At 33.4% G+C, this 17,025-nt stretch overlaps 1 protein-coding gene across 1 annotated transcript; it reads left to right on the forward strand.

The window, feature by feature from the left end:
* Positions 1 to 2,769: 2,769 nt before the first annotated feature.
* Positions 2,770 to 9,951, forward strand: LOC128239818 (uncharacterized). Its single transcript, XM_052956255.1, has 4 exons — positions 2,770 to 2,932; positions 3,866 to 3,978; positions 4,583 to 4,660; positions 5,818 to 9,951. Exons 1-4 carry the CDS (start codon positions 2,818 to 2,820, stop codon positions 5,962 to 5,964), a joined length of 453 nt encoding a protein of 150 aa, XP_052812215.1. The 5' UTR covers positions 2,770 to 2,817; the 3' UTR covers positions 5,965 to 9,951.
* The last annotated feature ends 7,074 nt before the right edge of the window (positions 9,952 to 17,025 follow it).

Below are 17,025 nucleotides of genomic sequence, written 5' to 3' on the forward strand. Positions count from 1 at the left end.
GTGATAAATACAGTAATGCTAATTTTGTCTAAAAGTCATCTTTGAAAATCTTGTTATATCGCACAGGGTATTAAAACACGGCCCTAGGCTACAACTCTTCATCAATATAATAATTGTTGGTATCGAAAAATGAATACAAACAACTTAAGTAAACATGTAAGGAAAAGTTTGCCCTGTGATTTGTGATAAAACGTCTGAGCTAGCTGGCTGTATTATGCACATACACATGGAACTTCAGTGGTAGAATTACTTCCCTTGACCATGCGCAGTAGTTGACCCCTATTAATTGTTTTTTTGTGTTCGGTATGTCAATGGTAATTTTTTTAGTAGTCTCATGAAAAGGGCATCCTTGACCAGTAGATGCCTACTAATATATTTATTCTGAGGTCAGTAAGTTAAAGCTGTACTCTCACAGATGTACCATTTTTACAACTTTTTTATTTTTTGTCTTGGAAAGAGCAAATTTTTGAGTAAATATCTGCAAACCAATGATATAAGATTGCTGACAAAAAATCAGATCGTAGATTTTCATATTTCCGTTCGAAAATTAATTTTTTATGGCTTAAACTGTTACTAACGGTTTACGAAAAATGCATAAAACATCCATTTTTGAACATAAATATAAAAATCTGCGATCTAATGTTTTGTCGGCAGTCTTATATAACTGGTTTCCATGGATTTTCGCAAAAATCGGCTCGTTCCAAGACAAACAAAAAAATTAAATGTCAAAACGTTCAATCTGTGAGAGTGCAGTTTTAAACGCATGGTGAATAGTAATATTAAAACTGCGCAATAACTCTAGAACCGTTTGACTTAGGACCAGGAAGTTTTAGTTGTAGGTTTTCAAAGACCAGAATATGACCCCTTTTAATGTGGGGGTCAGTAGGTCAAAGGTCACGGTCAACAGACGTATATATATATATATATATATATATATATATATATATATATTCTACATGTATATATATATTAGAAGATCGAGGGAGTTGTCTTCTCTTTCCTGAAGCATTTATGCAATCTTGCACATGTTTTTTCAAAGCTTCCGAGTTCTCAATTGATCACCTCATGTCACGTACCATCTCCATCTTCCAGACTTTAAACTCCGTATACTCGTATACGAGCTTCAAAATTGAGTCAAAGTGAGACAGTTGTATTGTATTTACAAATCCATGTCGACTTCCTAGCATTGTACTGTCAATTTCTAACGTGAACTCCGTTGCATAGACCGTTCTTCAAGTTACACAACTGAGAATACGCGAGCTTCATACGAAATTTAGGACTTCACCGTTAAATATGCAGTCAATGGTTTTCCATATTTACTCGGACACGCCAGAATTTATGTGAGTTGTCCGGGCCGTTTAGCTCATGTGATCAGCGAGGGTGTGGGGACAGTTACCCGAAAATTATTAGCAAATACAAATATTGTCTTATGCATATAAAATGTTTACTCGTAGCCCAATTCTGCTTGTCGCTCCAGCTTCCGTAGATTTAGCTGTACTATACAGGGAGTATCATTACGAAACTTCAAGATGTGCTCAATCGGAATAAGGTCGGGACTCTTTGCAAGCTGGAATGTTTACATTTTTCTTTTTTGCCGCGTGAAATGGGGTATATTCTGCTAAGTGATTACCACACGTTGTCTTTGAATGTGTGGAATAACGGCAAGACGGACACTACAAAGTCCTAGATTAATCTTCATGTTTCCATTTAAATCCCCGCCCATGCCAAAAGGAGCTGCAACTGAAATGGTCCATCTTCATGATTCAATTTGGAGCAAATTCTCCTCTCGAGGGCGATACATGTGTTGTATCCCTAAAAGAAAACAATTGTATATTACCATCATCATTTTCATCGCCACCACTGGCTATTAACGTTATCAACATCAACCTAACCATAACCACACGATCATCATCATCATCATCAGCAGCAGGAACAGCAGCAGGAACAGCAGCAGTAGCAAAATAATAATTATCAGCATCTTAATTAACAACGTTCTTAATGAGATGTTCTGTAGGTGCTTGGCGCTTGCGGCCCCTGAATTATTCCAAAGTTGTACAGGACCCACTCTGGAGCGTCGACGTAACTTTCAGGTGATTAATACTCATTTACTGATTCTGTGCACGAGTGATCAACCTTTTTCTGGGAGCATGTCGGACGGTTGCGGACACTTTCGGTGGCTAGAAACTTATCCCAACGTCACGCTCAACTAAAGACACATGCAGCTTATACATGCCAAAAATCATGTCATTATTTTTGATACACGCATTTTAAAGTTACCTGACGAACGGTTACTCCTGTAGTCAGCATACGGACTGTGTGCGAACGCTCTCCATTCGACATCATCAGTCACGGCATTATAAATTACACTTGCTGCATTTTGAAAAAAAGCAAGAATCGTGGTTTTGTTCTGCATGGTTTCACTGAACATACAAACTGAAAATTAACGACATTATATTTTACTGGGATCAAAAAAGCGGTACTAAAATATAATAGGTTTTGAGTAAACTTAAGACACGGGTCGATCTATAAACCAGGTTTATAGGTCCGTGCTTAAGAAAAAACATATAAAAAAGTAATACGTTAGAACTTTGGGTGAGCTTTCCCTTGGATGTTAAAGTTATATTCCCATTGACCAATTATTGCATGATTTTCATTGTTTATATATTATTTCTTGGATCATTGGAACTAAATTGTAAAAGTATTGATAAAGAAAAATGTACCCGTGAAGAAACCGGTTTAACATAATTTGCGTAGTCCATCGAGCTGACTATAAGTTATCTCCCTTTCGTATATTTGCGAATGTTTCAAATGTAGAAAATGGCTAGAACAAAGCAATCTAAAGCAAACAAGTCAAATGCAACTCCAAACCAAGACAGACTAGCCGCTAAAACGCAAAGAAACAGCACCGGTGAAGGAACATCACGACAAGATGGTATAATCATTTTCCAAAATAACGTCTGATAATATTCGGACAGTTTTGTAGGTTTTCGGACGCTGTCAACAATGAACATAACATATCATCATGCCTTCAATAAAAGTATCCCATAAATCACCTATTAGACGCTTGTCTTTTTGAGAACCTTGCACACTAAATAAGAAAAAAAAAACTTTCATATTAAAACGTCTTGGAAATCTGCTTAATTTTGTTATCAGTTCTTCATGAAATTCATGGGTGATGAGTCGATAATATTAAATCCCAACTACTGTTGTCACAATTAGCCATCACATAGATGGTAGATAGAATCGAAAGCTGGCTACTGACCAATTATTGACTAATTTCTGCCACTGCAATTATAAATACAACCCATGGTGTGTAAATCCGGCTCTGATTATCATCAGATATGATGATCAGGGCTTGAATTTAGCACTTGCACAGTTGCAAAATTGGAAAATGTGGGTTGAATTTAAAGACACTCGCACAAATTTGAGAGTTCAAAATTTGAAAAAAATATGCAATCTTGGAAAGGTATTAAACAGAATTGGTGATTGATTCCTGCACAACAGATGTATAACTAATTATAGAAATTCCTGCTTTCGTTTTCTGATAAGCACTCAGAAATTGATGACATAGATTAACGTTCTGCGGACAGGCAGGTATTGTTACCATGACTACAGTTTTGTAGACTGGACAGGCCTTTCGTTTTCATTTTTGGCTGTGAAAAATTAATGCATTGTTATGTTTAACTCATTTGACAATGATCAAAACATAAAAAACATTTCATTTGTGTACAGACATCCAACAAAGAAACATACACTACTCGAATAACATCAGCACAAACAGGGATTCCATGATTAAAAAAATAAACATTTGAAAATAAAATCAATATATTGATGTGAACAAAATCGTTTCATTTTTGTTTTACAGACACTGCCATACGGAAACACAGATACAGACCAGGAACTAGGGCCTTGATGGAAATACGCAAATACCAGAAATCCACGAGCCTCTTGATCAGAAAGGCACCTTTCGTAAGATTGGTATGTTCAAGTTTTGATTTTGACAGTGTAGTTATTTATTTTTTGGTCCTTTGTAATCATTGTTAATGGAGTTTAGGGATTTTCTAGCAAAGATTGGGATAGGCGAGGCCCCACTATCACAAAAATGGTAATGTGAAATCTCTGTCTCAATTTCAACTCATTTCACCATATTAAAACATAATGGTTCAAAATATTTCATGTTTTAACTTTCTTTTGACACAAACATAGTTTCCCATAGAAATGATAGAATACATGTATGTTGATAAAGCCTATTCTTTGTACATTTATTTCAAGTCTCCCATACACCTATACATGTATCACGTTTTACGAGTTAAATAAGTACACTTGCAATTTAAGGCACAGAATATAGTCATATACATGTATATGCCTCCAGTTTGCTTTTTTTTCCATGGGAGTATTGTGTTGTTCTTTTGTATCATGACTTATAGAAATATAGTAAACACCAGCCAACCAACTTATTGAATACAGTCTTGATCGGGCCGCTATTTTTTTTTTTTTTAAATTGAAAGATGGTCTCAAAATGTAATAATTTCTATATGGACATTATATAGGGATGACATTAATGCAGCACGTTGTCTTCCAGGTACGTGAGATCTGCCTAGAACTGGCGCCCAACAAACAGCATTATTGGACGGCCCACGCTCTAATGGCTATACAAGAGGTGAGGGGCATTATAAAAATACAAGATTTATTGCAGTTTGAGTTGTGCTAGATCTCTTCTCATTTGACCATTCAAAATTGTAAAAACTGGTACCAAACAAACAGAATTATTGGAAGGTCCATGCTTACATGAGGTAATGGGGCATTATGAAATTTATGCAAAATAGATTGGAGTGTAATTTGTTCTAGATTCCTTGTCAATGGACCATATGATACAAAATTTGTAAAAAACTGGTTCCAACCAAACAGCATTATCGGGCGGCCCACGATTTCCTGGCTATATTAAAATTTTATATGTATCTTGTTTCAACAATTGAGAACGCTTGAATAACTTGATTTGACCAATGAGAATGCCCTAATATCTTGATTTGACCAACGAGAATACCTGAGGATCTTGATTCAACCAATGAGAATATCTGAGGATCATGATTCAACCAATGAGAATATTGAAGTATCTTGATTTGATCAATGAAAATATTTGAATCAATTTATTTGACCAATGAGAAAGTGTGAGTTTCACTATCTTGATTTGACCAATGAGAATATCTGAGGATCTTGATTTGACCAATGAGAATATCTGTGGATCTTGATTTGACCAGTGGGAATACCTGAGAATCTTGATTTGACCAATGAGAATATCTGAGGATCTTGATTTGACCAATGAGAATATCTGAGGATCTTGATTTGACCAATGAGAAGTTCTGAGGATCTTAATTTGACCAATGAGAATATCTGAGGATCTTGATTTGACCAATGAGAATGCCTGAGGATCTTGATTTGACCAATGAGAATGCCTGAGGATCTTGATTTGACCAGTGAGAATATCTGAGGATCTTGATTTGACTTATGAGAATTTCTGAGGATCTTGATTTGACCAATGAGAATATCTGAATAACTTGATTTGACCATTAAGAGAGCCTGAGCATCTTAATTAGACCTATGAGAAAGTATGAGTATTTGACTTTGACCAATGAGAATGCCTGAACATCTTGATTTGACCAATGAGAATGCCTGAGTATCTTTATTCAACAAATAAGAATGCCTTCTTATTTTGATTTGACCAATGAGAATGCCTGAATATCTTGAATTGACCAATAAAAAGCCTGAGTATCTTGGTTAGACCAATGAGAATGCCTGAATATCTTAATTTGTTTTCAGGCGGCTGAGGCTTACCTAGTACATCTGTTTGAGGATTCAAACCTTTGTGCCATACATGCCAAGCGGGTCACGATTATGCCCAGGGACATTATTCTAGCGAGACGGTTACACGGCTACGCATATGAACCTTATACATACACTACATAGTGTATACTGGATAACGTGTGTCTGTCTTGTTTTATTGTATATATTTTTAGCACGTCTGTTTTTCAATGAAAAAAAATGTCACATTATTTTGATATCCTTGGTGTCGTCTGCTTTAGAGTGTTATACATTAACATTGGCCATAACTGGAAAACAAATCAAGCAATTAGAATGAAACTTGATACATATGTTACAAGAGATAATACTGAACTAATTGCTTCATTTTCTAATGTCAATAAAAGTTGTCTCCCCTCGGTACGAACATGAGAAGTAAGGCCCATAACTCTTGCTCTATTAATTATTAAGTTATACCCCGTTTTTCGACTTAAAAATTATCAAATATGGGTTAGCTCGGTGCTCTTGCTTAGGTTAACAGTTGCAGCATTTTATGTTTTGTTACAAATGCCAATGAAATTATTGTGCACTGTAAATTTTCTTAATTTGGTGACATGGTTGTTTTTCCAATTTATTTTTATTTTTCATCTTGAAACGATAAGGCATTTATTAAATGAATGGCAACTATTGGTATTTTTTTGTAAAGCTTCTATTTACAACCTTATCAATTTGTGAACAATCTGGAATACTTAACCCTTGTGAAATTTAACAATCTACAGTATCACATATACATGCAGTGTAAGGTGCTTGAAAGAAATCTCTCTCAGGACCAAGCATGCATTATCATAGTCATATTTACATTATCATAGTCATATTTACTTTCATTTGACTATGTTGTGTGTAAAAAAGCAGTTTCATGAATTCTAACAACAATTGTGTACAATGGTGATTTTAATTTGTCTGTTTTTTTAAGAAGTTGGGTCATTTACCTCAGGCAGTGGTGTTTTTTGCATCTTCAGTGTCTACATTGAAGAAATCTTGAGCATCGGCCTAAGCAAAAAATTGTCAACATGTTGGTGTGTGATGTGTCTCATATAAATAAGGTTAAAGATTAAATTTTTCATTTAAAAATTATCTAGTCGACCTCTGTTTAAACAAAGCTCACCAGGCAGCAATTTCACACCTGGATTAAGTGGCCACCTGTCTTAAGCAGCCACTTTGACCTTTTCCCAAAGGTGGTCACTTAATACAGGTTTTTCTGTATGTAATTACCAACACTGCTTGAAACCATTTGATATTTTTTTGGCATAACCATGTTTAACTTACTCTAGTTTTACAAGTATTTATATATATGTACAGATGTATTAATTCTGAATATTAAATGTATTTTTAGCTTAATAATAGACATAGTTTTCTCAGTTGTTGCTTTTCATATTGACCAGCTTCACTGTTTTTTCTAGCTGAAAAGGGACAACAGATGTCATACATAAGCTTTCGGGCTGTTTTCATCATAAAAACATTTTTATTTTGGGCTTAATGAATTTTTTTATGAAAAATCGAGTTTGATAATTATGAAACTTGGTAGACAATAACAATATTTATAGTTCCCACATAATAAGATGTACACGTTATCTTAACAATAATTGTATCGTAAGATCAATTTTTCGAATCCTTTTTTTTTTGGTTGTAATGAGATTTTTTTTCAAATATAAACCAGTAGTGACAATTACTCCAGACTTATTTACATTTTAAGTTAAGTTTTTAATTTTAATTTTGAAACTTGCTTCAATATAGTATTCAACTGAAAATCCTTATCATATGATTGATAAAAAAACAACAACAAATTATTTGGTTGCTTTCAGTTGTTTAAGTTAATATTCAAGTTTGCTTCAAATTTAAAGTCAGGAGAGCCCTCAAATGAGCTTCTAAAAAGCCATTTTACTTTTACAGCAGTGCGCTTTTGACCCCCAAGAGCGCCCCATAAACCCATGGCCAAAAATGTTTCAGTCCTCCAGCTGCCAGGTCAATCACATCCCTGTATATTATCAGCATTTGTATTCTTTTGAAATTTCGCCCGCATGATACAGAGAGTGTACTTATTAAAAATTTCAGGCATTTTGTCACTATCATCACAATTCTAAGAGCTCTGTGCCAGTTTTCATAAAACATATTAAATCATTTCCTAACTTAAGTCATTTTCTTAAGTGTTTAAAAGGCACTGATAATATACAGGGCTTCCATTAAGAAATTGAAACTGGAAGTATGAACTTCCTGTCTATCACTTTTGGAAGTTTTACACTAAATAATGGAAGTTTAAGTCTTCATAATACAATATCTTTTTCAACTTTTTTTCAACAAATATATTAAAAATCAAATAATTTGCACTTTAAGTTATATTATTATAATTCATAACTTAAAAACACTTAAACTGATTGAAATTATGACTATAAAAGTAAATATTGACAAAAGGTTTTGATATTTTGAACTTCCAAGCTTTCAACTTTGGAAGTTTTCTTCAAAATTATGGAAGTTTTTGTACTTCCAAGGAATTATTTTTAAAAGTTATAACCCATTTCAAGGGAGTATTATACTTCCAAAATTCCTTTAACGGAAGCCCTGTTATTATATATAAAGTTTTATCCCACGGAATGATGTTCCATATTTTGCCATTTAAAAAAAGTTGGTTCAAGAATCAAGTTGTAAAGAAAGTAAGACAAATTTAAAAAGAGTTCTAAACCAATGGCCCAATCGATATTCCTAAAATGGAAGAATCAAGGACGGTCCCAATCGGAATAAATCAATTGAATTTTATCAAAATGAAATTGGAAAGGTTTTTTTTTCATTTTAAACACAAAATAAAGGAAATGTATTTATTTTTATTGATGGCAGCTATCACTACGGTAATTCTGTTGATCTGATTATATTCTTTTTGTACATGTTAAATGTGTTAGTAGCTTAGGCATAATAAACAACATGTTTGTTTCCAGTTCTTCAATATCCTATTTTTTCATGGGATATATTTTTCTACCCGCATTTTTCTCTTTCTCCATAATGTCTTTTTTGGGCCAAAAATAAAATGGTTTGGTTAGGGTTCCATCCTTTTTTAAAACAGGTAGGGAAGTTAGGCTTTTAAATAAATAATATATAAATTTTATTTAGGCTTTATATAAGAACATAATTGTCATCATTGGAGAATGATGTTAAAGCAATCTTCTGTATAATGGTTAAAAGGTTTTAAACTACATATTAAAACATACACTTAAAAATAATGATCTTTTTTTACCAACTGACTAAAAGCAGTTGGGTTGGCGCCTATTTCGTAGGTAAGGTTGGGTAGCCCGAACCAAATGTATCTTTTTTTAGGCCCAGGAAAGACACTTGTATGTATTGTTTTTATGGAGCACCATAGTTTATGTTATTCAAGATGAAAAAAAACACAAGTTTTAATGTAACTATGATATTTGGACACAACTTTACCTAAGAAAAGAAAGTTTAAAAAAAATAATCTTGAGCTATCTACACTATTTAAAAAAAAATGGTGGCAAGGGGTATTAGGGGCAGTGAAATTGAAAAACAATCATTGTTGTTTTTATACCTTGACTATAAACCCATTTTCTGCTTTCCCACTTTCTCGAGCATAAAAAAATAAATAAATGGTAAAATGTTTGTTTCAGGGTATGATCAGAATATATTGCACCAAAAGTTATATCTCGGTAGTGGCACAACCACTTTTTTAAGGTGAAATATATTGAAATCTATCTTTGAAACTAACAATTTTTCTGTTTGTTATATGCCTAAAAATAATAGAAGATGACAGTTAATTGTTGTTGTTTTTTCAAAAAGAGTGCTAAATTATATGCAAATGTAACATCATTAAAAACAATAAAATATCATTTTTATTTCACTGCTAAATCTCTATGAAGCACTTGAAAGCATGTTATATTTACTTATAAATAGGAATAAAGGAACATCTTCTTTTTAAGTACACAATCAAGTCCTCATACATGCCATGTAGAGCAAGCCCTGGCTTGATTTATTTAAATTTTTAGCACCTGATATACATATTATTGATTTTTTTTAAGATTTCATTTTTCTTTTATGTAATTCATGTTTCTTTTAAAATGTGTTCAGATGAAATTAAAATATTATTTATTATGAATGATGTTCTTGTTTATATGTCTGTAAGAAGAATTGCATGAAATATTGGTAAACTCTTTGTACCTGTATTATCCCAAGTAATGTACCCCTGGCCAAATTCTGGATTAGCCCATATTAAGTTGCATTGGGAAGAGGTGCATGGATCTATTACGCACCCATGGCTATTGTCAAATCTGGATTAGCCGTATTAAGCTGCATGGGGAAGAGGTGCATGCATTTATGATGTACCCCTGGGTATTGTCAAATCCTGGATTAGTCTATATTAATTCGCATTGGAAGGGATATATGCTTATATTATGAACCCGTGGCTAATGTCAAATTCTGGATTATCCCATTTTGAGTCGTATGGGAAGGGACGCATGTTTCTATTATGTTCCCCTGGCTATTGTTAAATTCTGGATTATCCCATTTTAAGTCGCATGGTAAGGGAGGCATGTATCTATTATGTACCTCTGGCTATTGTTAAATTCTGGATTATCCCATTTTAAGTCGTATGGGGAAGGGGTGCATGTATCTATTATGTACCTCTGGCTATTGTTAAATTCTGGATTATCCCATTTTGAGTCGTATGGGGAAAGGTGCATGTATCTATAATGTACCCCGGGCTATTGTCAAAATCTGGATTAGCCCATTTTGAGTCGTATGGGGAAGAGGTGCATGCATCTATTATGTACCCCGGGCTATTGTCAAATTCTGGATTAGCCCATTTTGAGTCGCATGTGGAAGAGGTGCGTGTATCTATAATGTACCACTGGCTATTGTCAAATTCTGGATTATCCCATTTTAAGTCGCATGGTAAGGGAGGCATGTATCTATTATGTACCTCTGGCTATTGTTAAATTCTGGATTTTCCCATTTTAAGTCGTATGGGGATGAGGTGCATGTATCTATAATGTACCACTGGCTATTGTCAAATTCTGGATTAGCCCATATTAAGTCGCATGGGGAAGAGGTGCATATATCTATTATGTACCCCTGGCTATTGTCAAATTCTTGTTTAGCCCGTTTTATATTCGCATGGGGAAGAGGTGCATGTATGTCAACTTTCGCGGGTGTTTAAAGGTCCGCCTACTGTCAATCATCCGATACACACTCCCACACTTTTGTGTTGAAAATGTGTCAACCAATGAGGTTGTATTCTAATTCAGTTAGATGACCTTAAGTAATATCTGAATGATAAAGAAGGGCTCGTTCGCTAAGCTCACTGTGCCCGTATTTTATCATTACAATGTTACTTCATGTCATCTAACTATTTCATATTCTGGATGTTCGAAGGTAACTCAGTGTTTGTCTTAACATTGAACAAATGTTACTCCGCCACTGGATGGAACTTTTCCATATGATGTGACTTTTTCAATATAAAATTACATCATTTAAAAAAAAAATTGAAAGGGCAAATATCATGATGAGGAATGAGGTTGTTTAAAATGCATCTGTCCGTTGTGTGTACTCGTTAACATGTAAATGTTTTACTGTTAAAGCTGCTCTCTCATAGATTGACCGTTTTGACAACTTTTTTTGTTTAAGAATGAGCCTTTTTGCGTAGATGTCTGGAAACCAGTGATACAAAACTACTGACAAAAGATCTGTTTTTCGTGTTAACGTTCAAGAATTGATGTTTTATGGCGCAAAGAGCAACTAACGCTTAAATATTAAAAAATATATTTTTTCGCCAGTTCCCAAACGATTGAGATCTGTTTTAGTATGGGTTTTCTCCCACCTCAGATAAGTAGATCCATTAATTTAACCATGCTAGAAATTCTTATCTTGCCCACGGGCGAAGATAAAATGCCCGTATGGAACTTCTTTTAATGGTCCCCACATTGTAATTACCTCCCTTGTTGAAGACTGTCGTCTGTAGCGCATCATGGAAACCTTGTCTGGTGGCAATATAAAGAACGCGAGTTAATTATTTCTCGCTTCAAATGTCACCAGAAAGCAGTTTTACGCACATTTCAAGAAATAATGCTTCACTCTTCATAGAACTATTTAAAGACCGATCAGACCATTAACATACTGCGCGAATATCCATGACAACCACGAATTATTGCATATCCGTACGCAATTATTTTCACTAAGCACAAAAGAGTTCCGGCAAAAAAAACAATTTTACTTAATTTTGTTTAACTGAGGTGGGAGAAAAAGCATCTACCATAGCCGCTCGTGTAAGATAGGTTTATCCCGACCCTCGCACAGGGTGTTTTGCGGAAACTCGGTAAACCTCGTTTCCGCAAAACACCCTACGCTCGGGTCGGAATTAACCTATCTTACACTCTCGGCCATGGAAGATACTCTAATAATCTTACATGACTGAATTGAAGGCATTGATACTAAAATAAGCCGTTTCTGTGACAAAAGCTAAAAAAAATGTCAAAACGTTTCAATCTGTGAGAGTGCAACTTTAGCACACGAAAGATATGAGATATCACATATAATACTCTTCAATATAAATTAAGGATCACATATAGACTTTAACATATGTTTTTCATTTAAGTTAATAAAGCTCATACAAGGGTCTTTATAATATTTACAAGCAATTTGAATATGAGGAAAAAACATGATTGCGCCCATGGTAAGAAACCCATTAAAATGGAATGATTTGGAATCTAATCTTGGAGCGCCCATTTCACTCAAAAAGAAAGGTAAGGTGGCACTTTGTAACTTAGTAATTATCCCGGGGCATCTCGTGTGCACGACTTAATTATCGCGTGCGCACGACATAGTATGAATAAAAACATGATCAACTGTATTTATAACCGTAGAAAGCTTCAAATACGTATTGAAATGATAACACTAGGGAGTCAGGCGCCTAATCCTAGAAAAGAGCAACTGCTTTTCCAGCGCATGTTAATAAGTGTCGACGTATCCCAGTTGGTATAAATTTAAAGTGTTCTTATATATTGTGCGAAATCGAGAGATAACTGCAGTCATAATAATCAATCATATTTATAATTAATGAGTTTTACTGGTCGTCTAGGTGCTTATGGCAAGTGCAACCAACATTGCAATAAATGCAAATAACAATTTATGGTAATACAAATAGGTTTTCAGGATGTATGGGCCGATTTTTCAGAACTTTGTAACATAAATATTAACAATCTTGTTAACCAATCGTAACAACTCGGTCATCTCCGGCAAGCGTCAATTCATGTGGGATACTGGCCGAGGTGTTCCGATTTTGTTGTTAACGTCATCGTTGTTGACTTTCAAATCGTTACTGCTCTGGAAATTTAATGTATACAGTTGTCATCTGTAGTTTGTCGAACAAGATTTGGGACAGCCTTTTGTGCTGAACGTGTTTATTTTTAAATATGCGAGCACACCATTATGTATGTATATATATATATATATATATATATATATATATATATATATATATATATATATATATATATATATACACAATGTATATGCATTTGGCTACGAACATATTAATGTTTATGCCTAATAAAAGTTCTGTTCTGTTCTGTTCTGTTCTGTTAAATATATAATGTTTAAAAGTTAACAAAGATGTCGTTAATGTGATTTGATGTGATTAACTAATGTACTCAATTAAGACCTAGTGACAAAATATGTTATTTTCAAAAAAAGACTAGATCTAATTCAATATACAATTTTAAGAAGCAATATAACAAAACGCACTGGCCTGCCATCAAACACATTTAATAAAAATATTAATTGCAAATGATTACAAAATAAGTAATTTCAACTGAACTCAATTCAACATTGTTTATTGCATTAAACATATATGCATGTTCATAGCAATTACAACAATCACTTGTTTTAACAGAAGAGCATAACGATATTAATTCATGTTCAAAGCTAAAAGTTTATTGGCAAAGATCGGCATGTGGCCATTAAACACATAGTCATGGTGATAATATACACAAAGAGAAACACACAAAGATTCAGTAGTGCAGTAGAGATCATAATACATAAAAGACACAAAAACATAAAGCAAAAAAGAACAACAACAATAATAGTAAGCCAATTGATTTATACTTAATTATTTCAGTAAATTTTAGAAACAGATACTTATGGTTGCAGGGTTGATTTTCTTACTAGTTGATTTGTTTAGTAATACAGATTTTAACATACACTGTATACAATTTTATAGAAGGCCAGGAGGTGTTGCCTAAGTTAGTTTTTCTCAATATATTGTATTGTGTACAACATAGCATAAAATGATACTCGTCTTCTGTCATATTCGAAAAAAAAACCCATTTACATTTTCTGTCAGCTCTGGCAGTACCAAAATATCTACCAGGTTCAATTTCAAGATTATGTGCTGATAATCTAAAACATGTCATATATTTTCTTAGTCTACCATTTTTAATTTAAACAAGATAATTTTGAAAAGAAAAGTTTCCTTTAAGTTTGCAATACAATGATAGTTTAGGCATTCTATTTATAGAAGCATTCCATTCTTGAATAAACTGATCACGAATTCTACATTTAAGTAAAGGAAGATAATTAATGTTTACATCGAAGTTTAGTCTTACACCCATAAAACCAAGATGATTAATAATAAAATGTATTATCTTTGCTCAAGAAGAATTATTTGTATTAGCAGTCAAATCATTATATACCATATGTATTGGTGAATTTACATTTTTCTTTACTTTGAACCAAATTTTAACAGATCGTTCCTTGCATAAAATGGATAAAGGAATGCTGCCAAGCTCACCATCAACAGTAGCGTTAGGGGTTTGTTGCTTAACACCTATAGTATCTAGAAATCTAATGTGCATCTTGTCAACTTCCTTAAAGTGATATACCCCCATACCTCAGAATCGTACAGTAAAATGGGAACAACCATAGCGTCAAACAAAGACAATTTGGTTTTAATATCGAGATGAACTTTGTCAAACAATGACAAGAGACCATGGTAGGCCTTTAGAGCTTGATCATTTAGCATTTTTACTGCATGTGACATTTTGCCTGTATAATGGAAGTTAACACCTAGATAATTAGAGTTATCTACTATATTTACCAATTCATTGTTTATATAGAATTGTACATTTCTATCTTGCTTTCACAAATTTTAGTTTTATTTACATTGATTTTTAAACCCAATTAAACAGAATAATGGTAAATAGCATCCATCTGGGGTTGTAAACAAGCTCGATCTGTGGTAAATATTACAATATCATCAGCGAATAAAATCATATACATTGATAAAAGTTCTAAATCCTTAGTAGTAAATGCTTGAAATTTTAAATTCTCAAAGATATCATTTATAAACAATATAAATAAATGAGGAGAAAGAGGTTCTCCTTGTTTCAGACCGCCTGTTACATCGAAAAATTGGGAAAATTCCAAATCGCCAGCTGGGCATAATTTAACACATGACTGTGTGTACGTTATTATAAATACAGTTGATCATGTTAGTCATTGTACAGCAAATTCCTGTTTGAATTAACTGAATCCATAAATCAAAGGCTCTCTGGTAATTAATAAATACGCACCAAAGTTTTGACTTGCTGTTTAATATCTTTTGAATAATAGAGTGTAAAAATGGCATCAGCTGTAGAATGATTATCACGAAAACCAAACTGGCAATCACTAAATGTATTGTTCAGTTCACACCAATTATTTATTCTATTCCTCAAAATTAAAGAAAATATTTAAGAAGGAACATTAACTAATGTAATACCTCTGTAATTAGCAGGGTCAGATTTATCTCCCTTTTTAATATTGGGATAATGGCTCCCTTAGACCAAGATTTAGGGTAAACACTTTTGTCATATATATAATTAAAGATAGTACATAAATATGGTTAACTAATCTTCTCAATGGTAATCGCGCTGTCGAGTTGATCAATACTCAAGAGTATCGTTTCTAACGTAGTCGTAATCATCCCTATTAAATTGACCTTCGGTACAATTTGATATTTTAGAAAAATGTTTTAAAAAGTCATCAGCATCAACAGAGTTATTGTTGCTTCAGGTACTTCTGAATTTTTTAATATATTTCCAAAATTTGCGTGGAGAAGATTTACTCATTTGAGACAACTTTGCTTTTTCCTGGCTATAGAACAATCCTTTAGATTTTCTTTTAGCTGCAGCAAAATTGCTGATTAATTAATGAATGATAAAAAGGGGGAAATCTAAAGTTTAAATTTTCTAAAATGTTTGCATTGCATACAAACATTGACATGCTTATAAGAGTTATTCTCGAATTTTCGGATAATAAATTGAAAAACGTTTGCTTTGTAAAAAGCATATGCAACGTATTGCACCTCAAACATGAAAACCAGTGGTGCATAAACATTAACTTAAGTATAACAGGTATTGATTAAATTGATTCAATAGAAATTATCACAAAAATATGATAATAGCAAATGCACCGAAAAATATCGCACTTTACACATGAAAACCAGTCAAGCGTGAATAGTTAGTTTTGGAGGTATGGATAGAAACTATCAAATATAAATGATCACTGGACAGCTGAGGTGGAGCTAGACATTGGTCAATAATAAGGATACTATAGTAAAAGTGTGATTCAAATCTGGTGTTTTAATAAATGGGGAAAAAAAGTAGACTGAATAAAAACAAGCTCAGTTAAAATAATACAATAGTTGATTCCAAAATATACGTGTACATGTCCTGTGACATACGGTTTGTCGCTAAAACACGTTGCAATCAGAACATTATACATGACACATATACGCCTTTGATCCACCGATTAATGCATAAGTCAGACTTGCCAATTTGGCCAAGCTTTATTAGCCAGTAAACAACCATAATAGTTAAATTCATTTTAAACCACTTGGATGGTAGTATTTCTTTATAATAGTCCACTTTTAAATTCCATCTTTGATCGACGATACAGATACGCACCGTACTTATTGGTTGAATTGCTTATATATTGACCGTTCACATTAAATATGAAACTTTTATGGCAGTGTTGCAAGCAGTACGCAAGTTATTCGCCACAGCACGATTTTGCTAAAGTTATTTCACAATATTCTAAAATAGAAAAATGATTTGTTCGGAAATAGTATTGTACTGTAAATGAAGTAGACAACGCTCGTCTATTAGTCGAGGAGCACTATTGATACATTTTCTG

The sequence above is a fragment of the Mya arenaria genome, chromosome 7 (assembly GCF_026914265.1).
Source record: "Mya arenaria isolate MELC-2E11 chromosome 7, ASM2691426v1".
In the NCBI taxonomy this organism is placed as follows: domain Eukaryota; kingdom Metazoa; phylum Mollusca; class Bivalvia; order Myida; family Myidae; genus Mya; species Mya arenaria.